The following is a 21130-nucleotide window of genomic DNA, read 5'->3' as shown; positions in this document are numbered from 1 at the left end:
TTTCTCAATGTTATTCATTTCATAGTTTTTTTTTTTCCATTAAGCTATATCAGTGGTGTTTGCCTGGGGATCATGTAATCATTTCCCCCTCTTATTGTCCCAGCAGGCCAGCCTTTTCCTCCAGAAGCTAACACAGAGCCGTATCAGACAGCCGGGGTGGTTCTGTAATCTAAGTGTGACTCACTGGACGAGCTTGGTTCAGACACGACAAGGCTCTTATCCCTGGCTGAGTGAATATGCAGAGAGGAAATGTGTGATTTCATTTTTGGAGCCACTAAAAAGCCATAATGTGCATTTATCCTCTGAAAAATGCATGAATTTTGAGGCACAACATTCAAACATCTTTACCTTTTTTGGGGAATCCTCCCATGCTCGCTTTCAGGACTCTTACTTTGTTTTGGCTTCTGTAGTGTGAAAGAGTGGGTTTGTAGGTGACTGCTGCTGTGTTGCTTTAAGTGTAACACTGTGTGGAACCCCAGTGTTAGAGAGGCAGACCTAAATCCATCTGCAGAAGTAGGTCTATAGAGCTATGAGTGTGTGTATCTGTGTGAGAGCGCTAAGTGAGCAGGTAGCGATTCCCAAACTGATAAATCAGTAAGGTTGTAAAGTGAACATGATCTTAAGGGTGATACGCTGCAGGCTGAGGCAGAGCATGAAACAGGAGCAGGTACAGGCAGGCAGAGAAGAAGATGCTTTTAATTGCTACAAGAAAAACATTATTCCTCTGAAATAAAAATAGAGAACACTTATTTATGTCTGAGTCTGTGTGCTCACATGTTGGGTTTGTCCCTTTATGTTAAGATCCCTTGAGGTCCAATGAAAGCCTTGAATCAATAATGAATGAGTTAGTGTATTAAGGCTGTAGCTCTCAGCCTATTGTATAGAATATCTTTGTTTCTGAATGGCTAATGAATAAAGCAGGATGATGCTTTATAGAGTCCCCAGTGACAAATGTCAACAGGAGAGGAAACACTGATCCATTAAAAAAACAACCTCTGATTTATTAATTTGTCATGTGTAATTAATGCAATCTCTGCTAACAGTGAGTAGAGAGATAGACTTATGTTACTGCACTGACTGCTGGATGACTCTTATTGTGTCATCTTTGCAGTTAAAGCAAGATTATTTGTAGTATTTGTTCAGCAGTGACCACTGTGGGAACAAGTAGTAATCACAAGATAATGGAAAAATAAATTTCACTTCATTTTCTTAGTTGAGGGGTTTGAGGAAGTGACTTTATTTTAAAGGAGTCGTTCAACAATTTTCAGTTTTTGTACTGATTAAACAAACAAGATAAAATTAGTCAATTAGAGAGATTTAGTTCATAGAATGTGGCTCGACTGCATCAATAGAAAGAGGTGGACCCAGTGTATAATTCTTCCTTTATTTTTGAACCAAAAAGTATTAAAATACTCATCTGTGTCATGCTAACATGTATTGCAACAAAAGCAAAAGTCATAATGTCAGCGAACTGTTTCAGTAATGTCAGCTACAAAACCACAGTATCTATCTAGAGGCTGCTATCTGACAACAGCTAACATTAGCTATCACCAGCTGTTCATACCAGACCAAGTAAGGCTGTAGCTGTAAAATCATGTATTGAAGTGACAGAGGCTGTGTATCACTGCTTGTTTCACTGCTTGATTCAGTGTTTTTTCTTCTTTCAAAAGTTACTCGGTCTTGCCTTTAAGTTATATGGAATTGCTGGTGCTGTTTGTGCCATCCCAGTTTCAAACACATGGGAAGGTAAAGCCAATTTTTGTGCCAAGCACTTCTGAATCCTCTCACACTGTGCCACACTGTGTGAATGCAAACACATGGACTGTTTTAGAGGGCAGGCGTGCGTGTTTAGGATTGGTTGCCAAGTCAAATGTAATTAGCTTTGTGTAGATGGATATTGACTGGCCCTCCTGACTTTCTCCTCGTCTCTTTTCACAAAAGCAAAGGCCTGGTCTTTAATTTAAAAAGCGCAAACCCTTCAGCCGAGGGACTGCGCAGAGACTCTGCTGGAGTTGAGTGTGATTAAAGAGTGTGAGGAAGGAACTGATGGCAGTGGGAGAAAGACTTGGGAGGAAGTCCTGGAATCGAGAGGGGTTGCGTGGTGGTTGGCAGAGCCATAGTCGTTTCATCTCCCTCAGCTAATCTCTTTAGTCTCAGTCAATGTGAGAAAACAGGAGCAAACACGAGAGGGGAAGAGAGGGGTAGAGCAGACAACACAGCCCGATCATCTCTGAGCAAACAGTAAATCTGGGTTTGACAGAGCAGAGGAGCTGTGCTAGTTGAGTCAAGTCTTCAGCCGTTTTACAAACGCGCGCGCACACCTGCCAGTCCAGCGAGAAAGTGAAAAGATGCAGTTTTGCATCCTGTGGATCTTTTCAGAGTAGTTTTTTGTTAAACCTTTTCCCATTATGGCTGACTGGTCCTACTGTGTTGGTTTATAAGAATTTGTTTCATTCAGTTTGACCAGTGGCATAGAAACCACCCCGGCGGTGTGCAAGTGCATTCAAACGTGTGTTTCTATGTGTGAATGTGTGTGTGAGCTCCACTGCTCCATAATAGCAGACTCCTCGCATTTTTAACAACCTCCTCAATCGATTAACGAGGCTGAATGACAAAGGCTGGTGTCGCTGCATCCACATGGAGAGATTTGGTGTAGTCATCCACAGCTCACCGCCTCAGAAAAGGACGTGTCTATGCACTGGAATTTCCTTGGGAAACAAACATGCACTATTTACAGGAGGCCACTGTCTTGCTACAAAAGGAAACAAGTTGAAGGCTATTCTCTGCTCCTCACCTCGGTCCATGTTTCTGCCCCCCCCCCCCCATTTCCAACCCCCCTCCCTCCACTGCTTGTTTTCTTTCCATCCCCTTCACTCTCCTCCTACCAAAATAGACTGTCTCGATTTAGCCCATCTCGGGCTATCTACTCAGTGCTGACAGGAATAGATTTTTAGGCTGAGGGCAGGCTACGCATGCTTCCCTTTGAATTTTGATCGTCTCTAATGGGATTTTAAGCCTCCCTCACATATCCGTCAGGATGCAGCCCCGTCTTTCGGACTGCCAAGAGTCTCCCTGGAAATTACATGGCTTCCCTCTCTCTACATTTGTCCCTGTGTCTGTCCAGAACATCTCGTGAGAAGATCTCTGTCAGCTGTGTGAGAGAAAGAGAGAGAGAGAAGCAAACCTTATCTTAAACTTCAGAGAAGCAAACCCTTTTTTTTGGGTCCTGTCATCTCAGTATGGGTCCACTGAGTCTGTGTCAGTCTTCTGAGAGCTCACTGAACTGTCAGTCAGGATGCAGATGTTTGGATGTTGAGAGGGATGTAGTGGGAAAACAGCCACTCTGGACCTGTCAGAGAGTGCAACAGAAATTTTAACATTACTTCAGTTTTACTTTGTGTGCTTTTGGGCTTGCTATGTCTTAGACTCTACTCAAACTGCACACACACACACACACACACACACACACACACACACAAAAAAAAAAAAAAAATTAATAGATTTTGAGAAGCAATGAGCGTTCCATAATTGTAAGTAAGTAAATACTGGCACACAAATATTGGCAGTGCATGCTCCAGTTATGATCTGGGCTTGATTCTGTCAATAAAAACCCATGAGATTTTACAGCTGCCAAATTCATCAAGCATGATTAAGGCACCAGTGTTTCAAAGCACGTGTGTTCATTATTAACCATCTTGTTTCTCTTCTCCATGCTCATGTGGCCACCTGTCACTTATTCACACAACACTGCTGCAGCAGTCAACTGATTTGGCAGCAGCCAAACTCCGCAACTTCCAGCAGAGAAAGACAGAGATGTCCATATTTCACTCCCCCTTGTTATCCTTTTTCGGTTTTTCTCATTCTTTCACTCAATTTTTCACGGTCAGATTTTGGCAGCTGGCCATGACGAATGCTTAGCCTTGCCTGAAGGCTGCGGAACACACAAAACACACACAGATTAGTGATAGCATCACAAACAATATGACCATGCATGTGTGTAATGCACAAGTGAGGCATTTCACTCTCAGCCTAAAACCAAAGTTAGATTAAACACAGATGATGACTTAACAACACAACTGTGCAGAGCTGATCAGGAGTGCAGAACCCAACATAAACGATTCCTAAAGAACAATTACACACCCTGCATGTCCCAGAAAACCAAGAGAGAAATGAGAGCACAGCTTAACTCCAGGGGGGTTACAGATCTATAGCAAAGTGGGGGCGGTTGGTTGGGTGTTATTCTGTGTGCATTCGCTTGTGTGAATATGGGATATGACTGTATTTAGGGAGGCATGACACATAATGGGGGGCATTGTTTTCACTTTGTATTCATACTAGCTTAATGGCAGATGTACAAGAGCATGGTACGTGACCCATATGTGTACTGGATTAGATGTGATCTCAGCTTTGAAAGAGTGCAGTCACCCTTTGTTTATCCAGGCCCAGAGAGATCTGGGGGTTCCATTTTTCTTGATAGTCATTTCAAAATAAGTCACAATCCATGATCAGTGTTTAAAAGGAATATCTTTGCATGATCTGCTCTGTCAAAGCTCGGTCTAGTGGTTCTAGAAACTTGATGGCAAGAACATTTTAGCACCACTGAGTCACAGTAACTCCACAAGCTTTCTTCTGTTTTCTCAGGTTTTCCTCACCCCTGACCTTTTGTTCTCAGGATTGTATGTCATTTCATTCAGTCAGCTTGCTAGCTGGTTTCTAACTGACAATTAGCAAGTGAACATTTGTGGAGCATCCGACAGCAGAGGTTAAATAAATGTGAATGGCGCAACACCGCTATTAAGCTATAATAGCTTCTTCCATTTGGGACACTCTGGCTCTCCGTTCTCTTAAAGGTCAGCACTATCAAGACAGTTTGTTGTTAGTCAGTGGTGCAAATATGTGGCTCAAAGTTGAAACAACGGTAAAAACACATGGATTTACTCCTCATGCTTGCTATCTTACCAGTGATGGCCTTTAAATAGGCATCAACACTCCACTCTTGTCTGGTCCGCGTCTCCTACCTCACTTTGGTGACAGGCTAGCTGGTGAGCATTCAGATTTGTTGTCATTGTAGAAAAAGACAGTACTTTGTTTGTTGTACACAGACCTGTCTTTGTTGGTAATTTTGTAAAAAAATCTAAATATTTCCACATGCATGACTATTCAGTTATCCCTGCCTTGTGTGCTAGCATCCTCCGTTTGTATTTATTAGGTTAGTTTGCTGATAGGTCAATAGGTCAGCATTGTGTCAGGCTGGTATTGAATTTTTAGAATGCCCTCTGCTGGACCACATGGCAAACTACTTCAAACAGTATGAATATATTTATACTCATATTTAATATTTATTTTCTTTCCCATGTTAGAAGTAATATTTTTGAATAAAAAGGGACAGCCCTACAGTGTACTTGAGTTTGATTGTTTTTTTGTTTTATTCTCTGCTTTGTTTCTGCCTCTTTTCTACTCTGGTGTGTGTGAGGGATAAATATACTGAAGGGACAGCAGGCCTTTGCTCACATGGATGGACAGACAGGTGGTGAGTGGTCCCTGCTTCCACTACCAGCATCATGTCGCACGCATACACAAACACACAGGCTTCTGCTTTCATCATCTGCCCTAAGGCTATGCCAGGTCTTTCAGCATCACAATTAGTCAAGTCTTCTATACTCTGATCTCCCCCACGCTAACCCAAAACAAGCTCCGTCCTGAGAGAAAGACATTCTCGAAAGCCATGAACTCAATCCTGCTGCAGAGCCTGAAGGCACATTTTCTTCATACACATTTCCTGACCATTGCTCTCTGCAGGCTCAGCACGCAAGGTTGGCATAGTTGTGGCTTTTTGGTTCTCTGTATCCGTTGGAGGAATGAAAATCTAGTGTGTGGTCATATTTCCAGACTCAAATCTTTATTTTCTAAAAATAACACAACACAGATGTAAGCACACTTGTATGACTCAGACAGTCTCGATGAAAAAGTCAGAGAAGTCCTTAAAATTCAAATGTTACACCAATTGATTGGGGTTGACATTTTCAACCAGATCAGCAATGTTCAGATCAGGCAGTGTTATTTTTACTCGATTTGGGGATATTGCAATATGTCAGCAAATCCAAGCTTATAGTTCCATTACAGTGCAAACAACCCTGTGGAGCTCATAGCCAGAAATCTGAACAGTCCTAACAATCTGCCTGCCACCATTGCCGCTGCCTGCTGCAAAGCCTTCTGTAGCTAATCTCAAGTACAAACACAACTAAAGTCAACAAAGCAGGAACTGGACACGCATATGTGTGTGTGTGTGTGTGTGTGTGGGTGTGGGTGTGGGTGTACTGGATGGGTATTGTGTGTGTGTGTGTATTGGATGAGTATTGTGTGTGTTTGTGGGTGTATGCCTGCACCTGTATATTTGCAGTCATGTGAGCTAATTTGCATCAGGATGCTCTTGTGTCCTTGTGCCTGCAGAGATTATTCTGAGAGTTACTGTATACAGGCTAGAACATTCTGCACATGAACAGTGGGTAGACAAAATAACAGGAACACCTTACTGTATGGGACATTCCAATACAAGAGCAACTTAGCTTCAAAAACAACGCTGAATCAACACCTCTTTGACACAGTCTCAGTAAAAACTGAAACACTGGATTCTGATGTAGGCACTGAGATAATTGAAACTTAATTGTTGGCTACTCCTGATTTAACTGTAAAACAGGGAACTTTAACTACTCCAGATTCGCTTCCCTTCACAATAGGAAGAACCCTAAAATTGTCCATTATTATTATATTATTATCATAGGTTTCCATACAAGTTTACCTCAGTGTATTTGGTTTATTATGGTTTATTATTATAATATCCTGACAACCATTGGATGGATTTGCTGAAATGTGGTACAGACATTCACATTCGCCACAGGCAATTTTAATATTTTAAATACTTTTTCAATACTGGGTAAAATTATAACTATACTAAATGACCAAATTGCACAACTAATAACCTTCCCATTTGTCACAGCTGTACCTTGTGCTGATGAGTTATTCTTAGCATGCTAACATGCTAAACTAAGACATGGTAAACATTGCCTGCCAAACTTCACAAAATCAACATTGTCATTGTGAGCTCATTAGCTAACGTCAGAGTACAGCCTCACAGAGCTGCCAGCATGTCTGTAGACTCTTAGTCTTGTTATCATGTATTTTTGCTTCTGAGCATCTCTTGTAGTGAAAGAGGAAGTGGAACTCTCTATCATCATAGTGTTTGCGTTTTCTTTTTTCTCCTTCCTCTCTGCCAGTCACTGTGGCTGTGTTATGGTCAAAGTAATTCCCTGGTCTGCAAATTTACAAATTTGGTTCGGTCATCCTGATTGCCCCAACAGAACGATTAGATTTGTTCAATTGCACGGTTTGCCTCAGTTTGTCTTTTGATGAATGGTGCTTTTGTGTTCTCACTCCCTCCTGGTATTATTCTGCAGATCTGAATTAACCACAAATGTCATGCCGCTCCTTAGGTTTCCCTGGCAACTAGTTCTGCTGCTGAAACATGTCTTTCTCAATATCTTAGTGTTTGGGATGGGCTCAAAGTTTGGACGAATGTAGAAACTAATGCTGTTGAGTTTCTCATAAATATATGTGATGACAAATTAAAATGTCACATTTCTTTCTCCATATTACCTAAAATAAACATGTGTCAGGTTTGTAAGTTGTGCTGCTCTGCCTGGGAGCATTCTTTCTTAGCATGAGTAGGCAGATAAACTGGGCCTATTGTATTACGGTATCGTTTGTTGGATAATGATTGAGGAAAGTGCTGCAGGCTTTTGAGCTGGCAGATAGGCTGCCCTACTTCTAAATGTGATTTGGAGTCGTGTGTATGTGTGTATATATGTGTGTGAGTATTCATCTCACTTCTCTCATCTTGTTCCAGCGTGCTACATAGAAAGCCTCAAGGTCTCATTCTCCCGCTCCTATCGTTCAACCTCCCTACACTCTGATTCTCTTTTTGTTTCACTACCTTGATCTCTCTTTCATTGTAGCTACATTTATTCTGTGTTTTTCCTCTCTTGCCTCAGGTCTATGTTGGTTTAAACATGCAGGGAGCAGTGGAGGTTTTGGAGCTTAAAGCTCAAGTTAACATTAAATTGCTACTGACGTCTTGGTGTCAGCACCTCCTTTACCTGCTCCATACTTTTGTAGCTGTAACATCTTACTTTTGACTATTTGGAATAATTCAACACCCTTCATGTTTTCCAAATATGGAGACAGCAAAAGCATGGCATATGAAAACTAATGCTGCTGTCAGGCCCACGCGGTGACATAGAGTGGCAGCAGTCTCTCTGATTCTTCAGAGGGTATAACAGTCAATCTGCAATTTTGTGTAATTCTGTGGTTTAGTTAAAAGTACTGAACAACAATGCAGAATGCAGACTGGAGCCTCTGTCTCTCTCTATTGATTACGATGAATTAAAATACATTTTTTTTGCAGCCCTGCAGAATATATAAATATTGAATATATGATATAAATTACACCTTTTATTAAACAGTTTTAACAGAAACTAACCATAATAACCTTCATTAAGGTATACACTGTAGGTGTACTGTAGAAAACTGGCAACTGAGTGGATATACTGTATAATATAAAAGGACAAATAACATGTTGTCATTTGTAGTAATGTTTAATATATTTCTGTATATGTAGAGTGAGTTCCTTTATTTACTGTATTGAAGTATGTATAGGTTTTTTAGGATTGCTTTATGTTATGTCTCTCATACACTGGGTACATTTCCACAGTGCACTCCACATCTGCAGTACAATTTGCCATTTTGTCTCTCTGTTGTCACTGAATCCATCATTTTATCCGCCGAGTATGACTGATGTGTAGTTCATGGACGCTTTAAGGAATCCGAGACTTGTCAGTGAGATTGTGTTTTGTGTTTTAGTCCGTCAGGGCACAATGGTTGCTCTTTGTTATACTCTAATTGGATAACTGTTGTGAGCAAACTGCTGCTGCTCATCCTGAGGACTCTAAACTGCTTCAACACTGCCATCCACACACAGCTGCTAACAAGATAGCGTATTCTCGGCCGCCCAACTGACAAGGCTAATGTGACTGTCAGTCAGATTAACAACATCTTCGTCTCACAGAGGACCATGTCCCTGCCTGTCAGACTCTGTCCATTCATTAATATCTGTCACTTAAACAGCATAGGTTTTTAATAGATAGAATGAAATCAATGCTACATTTTCAGTTATTCATCAGCCAGAAAAAGAGCAGGGTTTTTATGCTGTGTGATATAGTTTGGTATTGTTTATGTAACACGCTGCTCTGCAGTAAAAGTTTGAGAAACTGTTTTGTTGCTTTCATTGTTATCATCACTTGCATCAACCCATCAGGGCAGAAAAGCTGAATGGATAATGAGGGAGGAGACAGCCCATAAGCCGTCTAATCATATGCACTGGAGGCATTAGCATATTTTTAGAGCAGAATCTCAATTTCCCAAACTTTGTACTTTTTTTCATGTTTTCTTGAGCTTCCTTTGAATAATTTGATCCCAATTGGATTTCAGTGTACTCTTTGCCTTTGAATGGTCTGGTTTCTCAGTCTCTGTCAGTGCGTGATTGGGGGTTATAGTACAGCCTGAACTCCTAAGATTTCTTTCTTGTCTTTCTCTGTTATTGTCTGTGTTTCCCTTTTGCCTCATCAAACAAGTACAGGAGTGTGTTGTGATGTCTCAGCTTTATCCTGGCTCCATTATCCCGGCTAAATGTATTACTGAACTGACCTTCCATCACATCCTTTGGTCACACTTACAGTGGATATGAGACAGAGATACTTTCTACCATACTCCTGTCACATTTGGACAGTATTACATTAGCCAAACATTCCTGAAGGTCATATCAACATTTGTCCAACTGAATATCCTGAATATCCTACAAATACAGTAACTGTTAGCCTTCAACACTGACTGTGGCACACTGGGTTTCCAGCAGGATACCGTGATGTGGACTAAAGCCTACATTTTTCTAGACTGAAATATCTCAACAGCTAATAAATGCATTACCATGAAAGTTTGTACTGATAGTTTGACTTCCACTGATATAACTCAACATCTTCTCAATGGATTTGCACATAATCATGGTTCCCAGATGATGTATCCTTTAGAGTTTGGTGGTCTATTGATTTTTCATCTAGCACCACCACAAACTTTATATATTGAATTTTGAGTGAAAAGTCTCAACAACCATTGATTGCCAGGAAATTCATATTGCCCATAAATTGTAATAACCTTGGTAATCCATATCTTTCATCTTGGGCCTTCATTCTGTAAAAACTTAAATGTGTGAATACTTTTGTTTATGTTGAAATACCTGCAAAACTAATGACATTCTCATCAACCTCAACTTTACTTTGTCGACTTTTAATCTTATTTTAGGTCAGTCTTGGTTATCACACTGCATACTGAACACTGCTTATCTCCAGAACATCCCCTCATTCTACAGGCAGTCATTGTTTTTTAGCCATTTGCTTGCTCCTGATTTTCTGTTGAGTCTCAGCAAGGACCATAAATGAGGACACTGAATAAGCTAGTTGATAACATTCAATCAAATGAATACAGGCCAGATCTAAGCCACTTGATACACTACAGGTGCAGATATTTTGTGAAGTGTGCCATAATTTGAGCTCTGCACTTCGGTGTGAATTCATATTTACCTTGACAGGCAGAAGGAAGCAGTCAGGGATGAGAAAAAGATGCAGACAGCAGTAAGCAGAGTGGAGCTGACTGTCATCAATCAGTGCCATGTGGTGGCACACTTTGCCCAACCTTATGCTGTCAGACAAGTTGTTGTTGGTGTGGTGGGCTACATGAGGAGCTGTCTCAGTCCCCTCAGACATGGATTTAAGCTACTCATGATTGAGCTTTATGAAAGCTCTCACACACTCTTAAAGCCTCTTCCAAGGGGCTTTTTGGGACATGTTTGCATGTAAGGCACAGATGGTGCCCTTGATTCACACCCCTTGTTTAACCCCCTAAAACAGGGTTAACGTGTGGTTAAGCGTTTGGCCTCAAACCTGATGCATTGTTTTAGTAAATGGTTCATCACCTACTTAGTTATTGTTGCCTTTGTGTTTTCTTGTTCTCCCTGGTTTCCTTTCATCATGCACCTGCTTCACACCAGCTATGGGGAGCCTCCCCAGTGTCCTGTCCATTCACATTGTGTTTTCTGTTTGGCTGATAGCAGGCAGACGTGTAGAGCTACAGAAATATGTGCCAGTATTTCCAAGTTAATTATACACACAAGCCAGTCCTAACACATTCTAGGTCATCATCAGTCAAATTTTTGTACTGGAATAATCAAATGGTTAATTATGCTTGTTTTTAGTTTATTTTCCTGACTTGTTTTCCTGTGGCCAATCTGACACATTTGGAAAGTGTTAGAATCTTTGATGTAGTGTAGGGCTGCAACTAACAGCTATTTCATCGTTTATTAATCTGATAATTATCTTGTTTGTTTAATCTATGAAATTAAAAAAAGAAAAAATCTATCCATAGAGTCCAAGCTGACATCTCATCTCAGCTGACATCTGTATCTCAGAACCCGCAACACAAGGATCTTTGGAGTTTTTGACTAAAAAATGACTGGAACTATCAGCAGATTATGAGAATAATTTGATTCATTCATTTTCTGTTGATTAACTGATCGAAATCAACTGAACGTTTCAGCTTTAGAGCAGTGTCTATACTTTATAAATGGCAATGATGTAAAACATGCCCATAAACGTTTCTCTGGGGAAAACCCTCAAAGTGCAGCATTTGCTGCCTGCCCCAACTAAAGGTCATCATGTTGACTATATACAGTAGTAGCATAAGCCTACAGTATATGGGTGTAGATTGGTGATGGGTGACCCCCTGCGCTGGGTGCTAAGGGGATTTTAGGGCCTGTGAACTGACAGCATTCGCCCCAGTAATCCTATTACTCTGACTGCTGCTTTGCCAGACTGCCGCACTGGACAGAGCCACACTCAGCATCTCCATATCACCGCGGTCCTTGTGTTAACCTCTTGCTGCAGGATGCTGTGTTGCCCCAGTGCCTAATCTCATCCCTCAGCCTACCAGCCTGTCTACATTTAGACACACGGTTTGCTTTCAGTTTTGGTTGAAATGTGAAAAATATGTATCAGTCTCGACAAACCAAAGCTAATAATACTTCTTCTTTGTTGTAACATATACTCTTGGCTGAATTAATCCTGAATGATATCCACACAGCCTCACTTGTTGAGCCAGCGAAGCACTTTATGAATAATATGCAGCTATTTCAAGCTCTAGAAAGGAATCTTACTCTTCAAGAAAAAGGTCTATATCTGTAGGAATCCTATCCTAATGTTGTCAGACACTCATAACACAAGTGTTTAACAATCTGAGCAGTGAAAACAGGCACTTTAGTGGATGAATTTTGATGTAGACCAATGCCCAGTTGGATTACATTGCAGCTCTGTTTTGCGGTTGCTGGGGATACCCTTCTTGCTCAATAATGGATGATTGCAAAGATCACCTATCACTCATTTACACCCACACTCATGGGGAAATAAGGCCCAGGTTCAGAAACCCCTGAATTGTCCCTTAAGGTGAACACAGCAGACCAATGTGAAAACAGCCTTCTGCTGTCAAACTCTACATGGACATTATCCATACTTCTTATTCTTACAGGGCACAATCATCAATCTCAAATCACTGTAGTCCTTAAATCAGTTGTCCTGTACGTTTTGACACCAATCCAACATCATTGTACTTAACTGCAGTACCGCAGGTGTGTCTGTGAAACCTTCTTGCCATAATTGATATTGTGGCTTATTTTCTTTCTTTTCAGTGTATGTACTGTGCAATAACTCAGAGAAGGATTAAACTGATGATTTCTGTGTCAGATTGTCTGCAGAATGCAGGTGTAGGTGCAGCTCTGCTTTTCTGCTTCCCATCTCTCCAGGAGTAAGGTCACGCCTGACTGATTCCTCTTTTTTCAAACATGTTGAAGCCCATCTGAGTTCTTTTGTCTGAAACACAGAGGAGATTATAACTCTGTGTTACATCACTTTGGATTTAGGTTTTTTGTAAGTTATGAAATAATGTAAGTAATAACCTCGATTCATACTTCCCCTTCAATGAAAGTGAGTGTTGGCATGCTTAGGTTGTTCCTTTGTATTTCCTCCATGTCCCATGTGACTAACCCTGAGTAGCCGCTGTCAGCGCTCCGGGACTGGCTGTCCTTTCACTGAGCCTGTCAGCGAATCACTCAGGCATGGGCCCATTCTCACTGCAAAGGCGCAGACACCGGAGGAGTGCCTGCCTGGGCCCGCAGTGGGGCTTAGCTGCTTCCTCTGACAAGCCTGCTTCAAGCGTAGCTGATTCCCCTCCAGAGGTACGGGGCTGATTCATCCCGCATCGCGTTCGCTGTTTTCCTCAGTGGCAGGTTTTCCTCCTGACCTTGGCTGCTTTAATTTGAGATGGAAGGACCATTATGATGATCAATCAGGCGTACCACATGGTTTGTTGTAATGGCTGCCCAGAGTGTGGGAGCTTTGATTCTTTCCCTGCTTCTTTGCAGACAAAGTGTATTAACGCGAGCCACGACTGATCAATTCTGTCTGTCAGCCACTATAAACACACTTGCAGCGTAAGTAATGAAAGTCATTTATCTAGAAAAGTCGCAGCTGTAGCTCCCAGATGGAGTGGGTGCAGTGTCAGTGCCAGCTGTGGTTGTTTATGTGTCTACAAGAATTTTATCGCTAAAATCAAGATGTGCTGGAAAAAACACAAAGAAAATTGCAATGAAAGTTCAACAGAAACCGATCCTTTCAATCCAAACCCCAAACTCTACTTGGAAAAAGTCTTGATTTCATAATAAAAGCCCCGGTAATTCTACGCCCTTTCGGTAAATTCCAGCCTTGTGTGTAACCCTGCTGTCATCGAGAAGCCCCCTTTAAGCAGCCTTTTTAGCAGGCTGTTTCCTGCTAGCACTCTCTCTCCCACAGGACTAGACTGCTGCTGCTGCTCACTGGAGGCTGCCAAAAGACTAGAGCCCAGGAGTCCAATCTATAATATCTGCACTCAGGCGGAAGCCTCTCACATGGGCACAGACAGGCACCAACACGCACCTGAACACACACACTTTCTTTTTAATTTAATTTATTTGCCTATCTAGCTGCCGTTTCTTATCTTTCTCTCTTTTTCACACATACAGTAACACAGTCTGTGTGCACAAACTCAGACTCTCATCCATTTCTGATCTAGGCCAAGGTCGTCGTCCGTGGTGACTGTCGAGGTAATTGCTTCCTCTTACACACTCCTGCTGACTAATGGTGAGACGTGCCAGTTCATTCTGAAGGTTCAGGCCTCTCCACCGTCACAGGAGTCACTCTGTCCTCCTGGTTTGGCCGCGAGGCTGAGAAGCCTGTCGGAGGAATACCACACACAGGGAGCGAGACTAGTTGAGCAGCAGCGATTTAAGCGCCACATCTTTGTTTAAACTAATAGGACTTTGTAAGGTGCAGCTGCTTGAATGCCAAAATATGTGATCTCCTTCTCAAAAAAAAAAAAAAATTAGCACACGCAGTTGGAGTTTAACGTAGAATAAATTTGCTAATTTAATTTCAAATTGTTTCCCGCTTTCTTTGATTTCCATGAAGTCCTTTTTTCATGTTAAATGCCAGGCTGGTTGGCAGCTGTTGTGTTTCTCAGCTCAGTTCTGCTCCCAACAGTCATCTCTTTGTATCCTGCAATGAGGAAAAAAGCAGTGAAATTCCTTGGAACTCCCCAAATCCTGGGAATTTCTAATGAAGGAGTTGCTAGGTTGCAATCTATAAGGCCTATTGTGGACTCCTGTATGGATTCAATGGTACTACAGGGAGCATCAATGACCCACAATGCACCCCGCATTCCACTGCTTTTCAGGATTGCTGAAGTGGAGTGGGGGTTGACCATAATTTCTTATTCCATGATTTGGTTTGCAAAACCTAAATCCAGCTCATTTATTCGCACTATAAATATCCACCAACAGCAGGGGGAAAACAAATTTGTCCTTTTCCAACTTTGCAGTCAAAACCTCTCTGAATCCAGACTTTCATGCTCGAACCAAATAACATGAACTGTAAGACTCGGTGGCCTTTCGTTAAAAGGTTGTTGACAGTAGCCAGGAGGTTTATTTACAGTATCTGCAGTACAGTTACTTCCACATAATGACTGGGATCACTGCTTGCTGAACTGCTTTAGGAAAGAGGATGACAGCACCATAACTGTGGAGTTTTCTGGAGTCCCTCATGTTCTCTGAGACTCAACCCTCCCTGTTCCTCATGTTGTGCTGAGTTTGATTAGATAGATAGATTTTTTGCTTTACATGTGCATGGAGTGTGATTAGTTGTCTAGGGCACCACGGACAGATTACCAATCATACTCAAACCTGTTGCATACACTGGAAGTGGATAATAATTAGTTTGGGTCTTAAATCTGTGTCTTCAAGAGTGGGTGTTTTGAATTTATAGAGTCTACTTCCAAATGGCACCACTCCTAAAACTGAAGGAATAGGGGTAATGGGGGCAAACAGCTTGATAGAAGCTAGCAAAAGTCTCTGAAAGCACATAAACCACATCTTGTCGTTTACATTCTTGTATGGATAAAAAAAAAACTGAGATATAACATGTTGAATAGAGGTGCTAGTAGGGGGATGTTTTTTGTCTTTGCACAGATCCAGGCTAGTTTCTTCCCCCTGTTTCCAGCCTTAATGGTAACTCTAGATAACTGTCTTCTGGTTGTAGAGAGTAGTATCAAAATATTCCACAATGTTGAACTGTTCATGTAGTTGCCCTATATCATAAGTATATCTGCAGTGGCAGCTATATATTAAAGACAGAATTAAGTTTTAATAATGAGTATTGAATTTAATATAAATTATAGATTGTTAATTGTAAAATAATTGAAGATAATGAGCAGTAAGTTTCCTCCATACTGAATGAAGCTTTACTCCAGTACTGTGGTAATGTATTCAGTGAATATTGCTCTTGTATATTTAAGGTAAATAGACAAAGGAGCTTAAAGCAGCTGATTTGGAAGCTGTCACCCTCAGCTCTTGATGACTTTCACCTATTAAATAGTGATTATACTTGGCTTCACTCATAGTTGGTTATTCATGCTACAAAAAGAAGCTGTTCTGAACCTGTCACACCAAATTCTATTGTCTTGGCTCGCTCACATATTACTAATAAAAAGTGAATGACCTCTTGTCTCCTCCAGTTTGAGCTTGTAATATATTTGTCGCCGTTTTAAATTTATAACACAGGGATCAAATATTCTACAGAGAGCCAGCTTTCCCTTCCTCATTTTGTGCACATAGCTCCAGCCATCACTATTCTGTCTGACACTTTCATAATAGATTGCAGAGGAACGCTGGCTGAAATTTGTTACGCTGTCTGGGAAGACTGATGAGTCTGACGGTTGAAATGCACACATCCAAAATGAGAAAGATTTGAAGTAAATGTTCTCAATCTGTTGTTTTTTTCTTGAAGCTTGAACATTGCTGTAGCACTGCAACACTCTCAGTCAGCATTAGAGGCATAGTTTTAAGGCTTTAAGACAAATCTTCGAGAGAGCATCTTAGAACTTAAAGCCTATGTCCTTTGCATGAGTGTTCAATCCACATATTAGTCATACACTTTTCATTACAGCTCATGTATTATTCCTTAAGTCTGTCTTCCTACATTTCTCAAACATAATTCAGAGAGTTTCAGAGTCTGTAACAGCAGAGTAAAGTAAACTAAGCTCCTCTCCAGAATATTTTTATGCCTTGCTGAAAGTTTTCTAACCTGATGTACTGAGGCTTAGGGGAACTTGTGTCATGAGCTTTTAATTGTTTGTTCCTCTGTTGATACCAGAAAACCCATAACAATGCAAGTGCATTAAAAGCCTGAATATTTCAAAACACTTTGCACTTAAGCAGAGAAAATATAAAAATTTGATACTTTGGATGAAGTTGCAAAATCCCATTTTGCCTCACCAGAATGCTGGCCATAAACTGTGAATTATGAAAGAGCTGTGTGTGAATGTTTTGACACTAATGTGTTAGTAAAAGTAGTTGACTGACTTTGCAGGTGTGTTAGACTTTGTGATTTGGAGGCAGTCTATGTATGGACAGGGTGTTTCCCACTCGTACATTAGATTGGTGTTGCGTATGTTTTTTTGCCTCCAGATGTACTCTGGCTGTGTTTTGAGGCTACATAGCAAACTAACTTTGACCAACCATTGCACTAGACATTCAGTGTTCATCATTTTAATTTTTTAAATGTGCTAAAAATTTGTGCTAAATTTGGTTGTAAACCTAACTATTGAGAGATAAGTAGAAGTGTCAAATAAATGAAGTTTAGATTCATTATATCATCTTATTGGAGGTAAAGGAAGAAATTAAAAGGCTTTTCTCTTAGCTGTTTAACCAAATGATTTGATGTTAATGGATGGGAAAGTATAAAGCCTTACATTTGTTTCTGGACATTAATTGTTTAATTTCTAATTAATGATAACTGTCTTTTTTGGGTGGTGGTGGGGTCATATTTTATGGTGTTTTACTTCCTTTTGTCAGTTTTGGTGCTCTGTGTCTGGCAGGTTGATACCCAGAAATCATTATTCTGCTCAGTCGCCTTTCTTAGAATTGCCTCATCTCATTATCCGCACCAGGGCAAATGCTGTATTTTCAGTGCCTGTGGGTTTTGTACATGGTTTATAATCACACTGCATAGAAACAAATGAAGCCCAGCACCTGCTTCTTGGTCTCACACTCGGACACTTTCCTTTCATCTACTACTTCACTTTGCAGCGTGAACATTTCTACATTCCTCCTCTTCAAACCCTAGCTAGCGTCTCTGTGGTGTGTTTCCTCCTCTCCCTGTCTAAACCTATTCTCTTTTTAATCAGCTCTCTCGGGATTCAGTTCTGTATAATTAGAGACCGAAACTTTAATCACCATGGATCCAGGGCAGGGAGAGCAGGGCATTTCAAATAGACACAAGCAGAAAATTAACATGAAAGAAAAATATGGAAACGTAGGAACGCATGTCACAAAAATTGCTTCATTTAAGTCATGACATTTATCCACTGTCAGTCTGCGCACGCATTCACAGACAACGGGGGGCATATCCTAGGTTCACACAAGACAAATAAAAGCCAAACTATCTCATAATCATGTCTGGTAGTTCTTGACTTGTTCACAATGCTTAGCTAATTGTTCCATGACTGCATTGTGTGTCTGGATTAAAAGGTCACAGTTTGCAGGAGGTCCTTATATAACAACAGCTGTCTCCTCACCTCCTCTCTTTCTGTCTCTTCTTATCTGATCACCTCTTTTTCCATCTTCTCTCCTCTTTTTACACTTTGCTTTGTCTCTATACTGGCATTCATTTTGCCCTTTACCATATACTTCTCTACCCTCCTCCCTTTACTTATTTTTCTGGCTGGTGAGAAGACCGTTCACTTTTGCTTTATATTAACATTTTGGCAGAATGTGGTAAACAGCAGACTGGCCATTTATTATTGTCTGGGAAACTCTGCCAGCTCCAAGTGCTGCCTACTTTCTCTGCAGGAGACTTGAAATTGAAATTGCCCAAACTATACCTCAATGGTGACTGTGGGCATGAGCCAATGACCTGTGGTCGCTTCATTTTATTTACTGTTTAGTATGAAATATAACTTCAACTTCACTGTTTTGGTTCAGCTCAGTACCAAACAACAGGCATATATAATTAGTGACTAGCTGTGAACATAGTGGAGCATTTAGCAGTTAAAGAGCCAGATATTTCCTTCAGGATTTGGTAGAGACAACAAATAAAAGAGCTAAAAGAGAGTGAGCGTTCACTCATCACTGAAGCTGCCTATATGTGTCTGCTTCTGGGTCCTCCCTGCCCACGCTCCAAACAGCAGTTGTGACACACAACATATTCCTGCTGTCTCAAGAGGCCAAAAAAAAAAAAAAAAATCAGGAGTAGTGAGACATTTTGGGAAATGTGCTTGTTCGCTTTTTGCAGAGAATGAGGTAAGAGTCTTGATTCTACTCTCTGTAGGCTAAATATGAAGCTACAGTTAGAAGACCATTAGCTTAGCTTACATTATGGACCAGAAGCAGGAGTAAACAGCTAACCTGTCTTTTACATCTTAAATCTTAAGGTTGAGCCAGGATAGCTGTAAGCTCCTGCTTCTGCTCTAGCCAAGTTAAGCTGTGTAATGGACCGATATAAAAGTAGCACTGATCTCCACATCAAATTCTCAGCAAGAAAACAAATTAGCTTATTTCCGCAAATGTTGAACAATTCTTTTAATTGGTGTTAAAAACAAAAGCTTCCAACCAAGCTGTTTTCCACTGCAGCTGACTTGCACCCCACATCGCTGGCATGTTTGACCTTGTATGAAACCAGTTTTATGTCTCAGAAGTGGCCTGACTGTGTGTGACTATAGGCTTTGATGGCTGTTGGCTAATAAGAGTTGGACCCTGCTTCATGTTTAAAAGTGACGCTGATTGGAGTCGACAGGCCAGACTTGCTAAGTTCCTCAGCAGAGAGCCTGACCAGCTGACGGGGTGGAAACGTGTTATTCACTCACGCAGCCACAGCTGTTGTGTAGCACTCAGCAAACAGAATGGAGACAAACCCATATCCTGGGCTTTTTACTTAAATGTTGTTGTATAATCTAGCTGTTGTGGTTTATGTGTGGTGTCCCTAAGAAGCAAAGATGCGGTTCAGCTGTATGGTTACATGATAATTTCCTTTCAGTTTATAACATGATACTTATGAGCCATGAGATAGCTCCTCAGGAGAGGGATTAATAAGGTAAAACTGACTGACAACCTGTAATGTAATAATATTACCTCCATAACATAAGAGTCAGAATACAACAAAACTGGGGCTCTTGGATCTGTTGGATGTTGTTGCTCATTACATTCAAGCAATGCTGTTTGTCTTTGGCATCCAACTTTTGTAGTGTCCTTCCTTTTCTCTCTGGCATCAGAGAGCTGCAGAAAAGTTTTTTAGTTGGCTTGGCTACAAATATTCAGCAGACTTAATCAGATCTCTCATTGTGAGCTGCCAAGCTATTAAAGATGCTGATATATTAAAGTGCACTGCAGATCATGTTTTAATGCTGACAGATTGTTCCCTTTTATGCCCTTAATTCTGTCAGCATGCCAAATGTGCTCAGGATATACACCCAGGTCACTCTTGCTGCTATGAAGAGGTAGAGTTTAGTAGTAGTTTTTAGAGGAAAGTTTTCCCATTGCTCTCCAATGTTAGGATTTCTCACTTTTCACTGTCTTATATGATGGTAATTGGAATATATTTGGAATACTCTACCTCTAATGCTACTCTAATACTAATATCAAAATTGACTGTGTTTTGTCTGCTTTCGTAGTATGAATTCAAGGCGAAGAACATCAAGAAAAAGAAGGTCAGCATTGTGGTGTCTGTGGACGGAGTCAAGGTGATGCTGAGGAAGAAACAGAAGGTAAGTCACTAGTGGTGAACTCTGAGTTGTGAAATGATCATTTTTTCCAGGGATTCAGTATTTCAGCTTAAAATCTGTCCAGTTTTTACATATGAGTAATAAATATGATAAATATGTAACTTCTTTGACATAAGATGTTTTATCAGTGTTTTAATCCTGTCTGTTTCATACACAGAGGAAAGAATGGACGTGGGATGAGAACAAGATGCTAATCATGCATGATCCCATATACAGGTCAGTCACACCTCTCAATCTCTAAATAGGCAATATACTGTATACTGTATGTGAAACAAATCACGCTATCTTTGCAGCTTCTCTTATGCACTCAGGGGATTTAACTGTCTGATGTTCAGTCCAGTTTGGTCTTTGAACTCTGCATGTTCTTGTTAGAGTTAACCAAAGTAATTACTGTGAGTAGACAGTATTAATATAGTGGTAATTATGTCCTCCAACTCAGCCTCTACGGACAAAGCTGATGCTTGCTTTGTAGGCCATCACATGTACTTTACCATACAGGATTAATGTGCTTGAATGTACTATATGCCAAATGCAGTTACATTCATAAAATAGCATAATGAATAATCAATAGCTTGTGCATGTAGCTGGTAGAGCATATGTTCGTATTCTT

The 21130-nt window shown here is 40.8% G+C and overlaps 1 protein-coding gene across 1 annotated transcript in view; it reads left to right on the top strand.

The window, feature by feature from the left end:
* si:dkey-34e4.1 (carboxyl-terminal PDZ ligand of neuronal nitric oxide synthase protein) overlaps positions 1 to 21130 on the top strand; it is a 50719-nt gene that overhangs the window by 2627 nt on the left and 26962 nt on the right. Inside the window, exons 3-4 of the mRNA XM_051072813.1 lie at positions 20410 to 20502; positions 20678 to 20736. Of these exons, the coding sequence (XP_050928770.1) occupies positions 20410 to 20502; positions 20678 to 20736 (152 nt within the window). The remainder of the gene's footprint in view (positions 1 to 20409; positions 20503 to 20677; positions 20737 to 21130) is intronic.

This window comes from Lates calcarifer, linkage group LG9 (assembly GCF_001640805.2).
Source record: "Lates calcarifer isolate ASB-BC8 linkage group LG9, TLL_Latcal_v3, whole genome shotgun sequence".
Lineage (NCBI taxonomy): Eukaryota > Metazoa > Chordata > Actinopteri > Centropomidae > Lates > Lates calcarifer.
The sequence above is the reverse complement of the archived record's forward strand: the minus strand, read 5'-3'. Positions and strand labels throughout refer to the sequence as shown.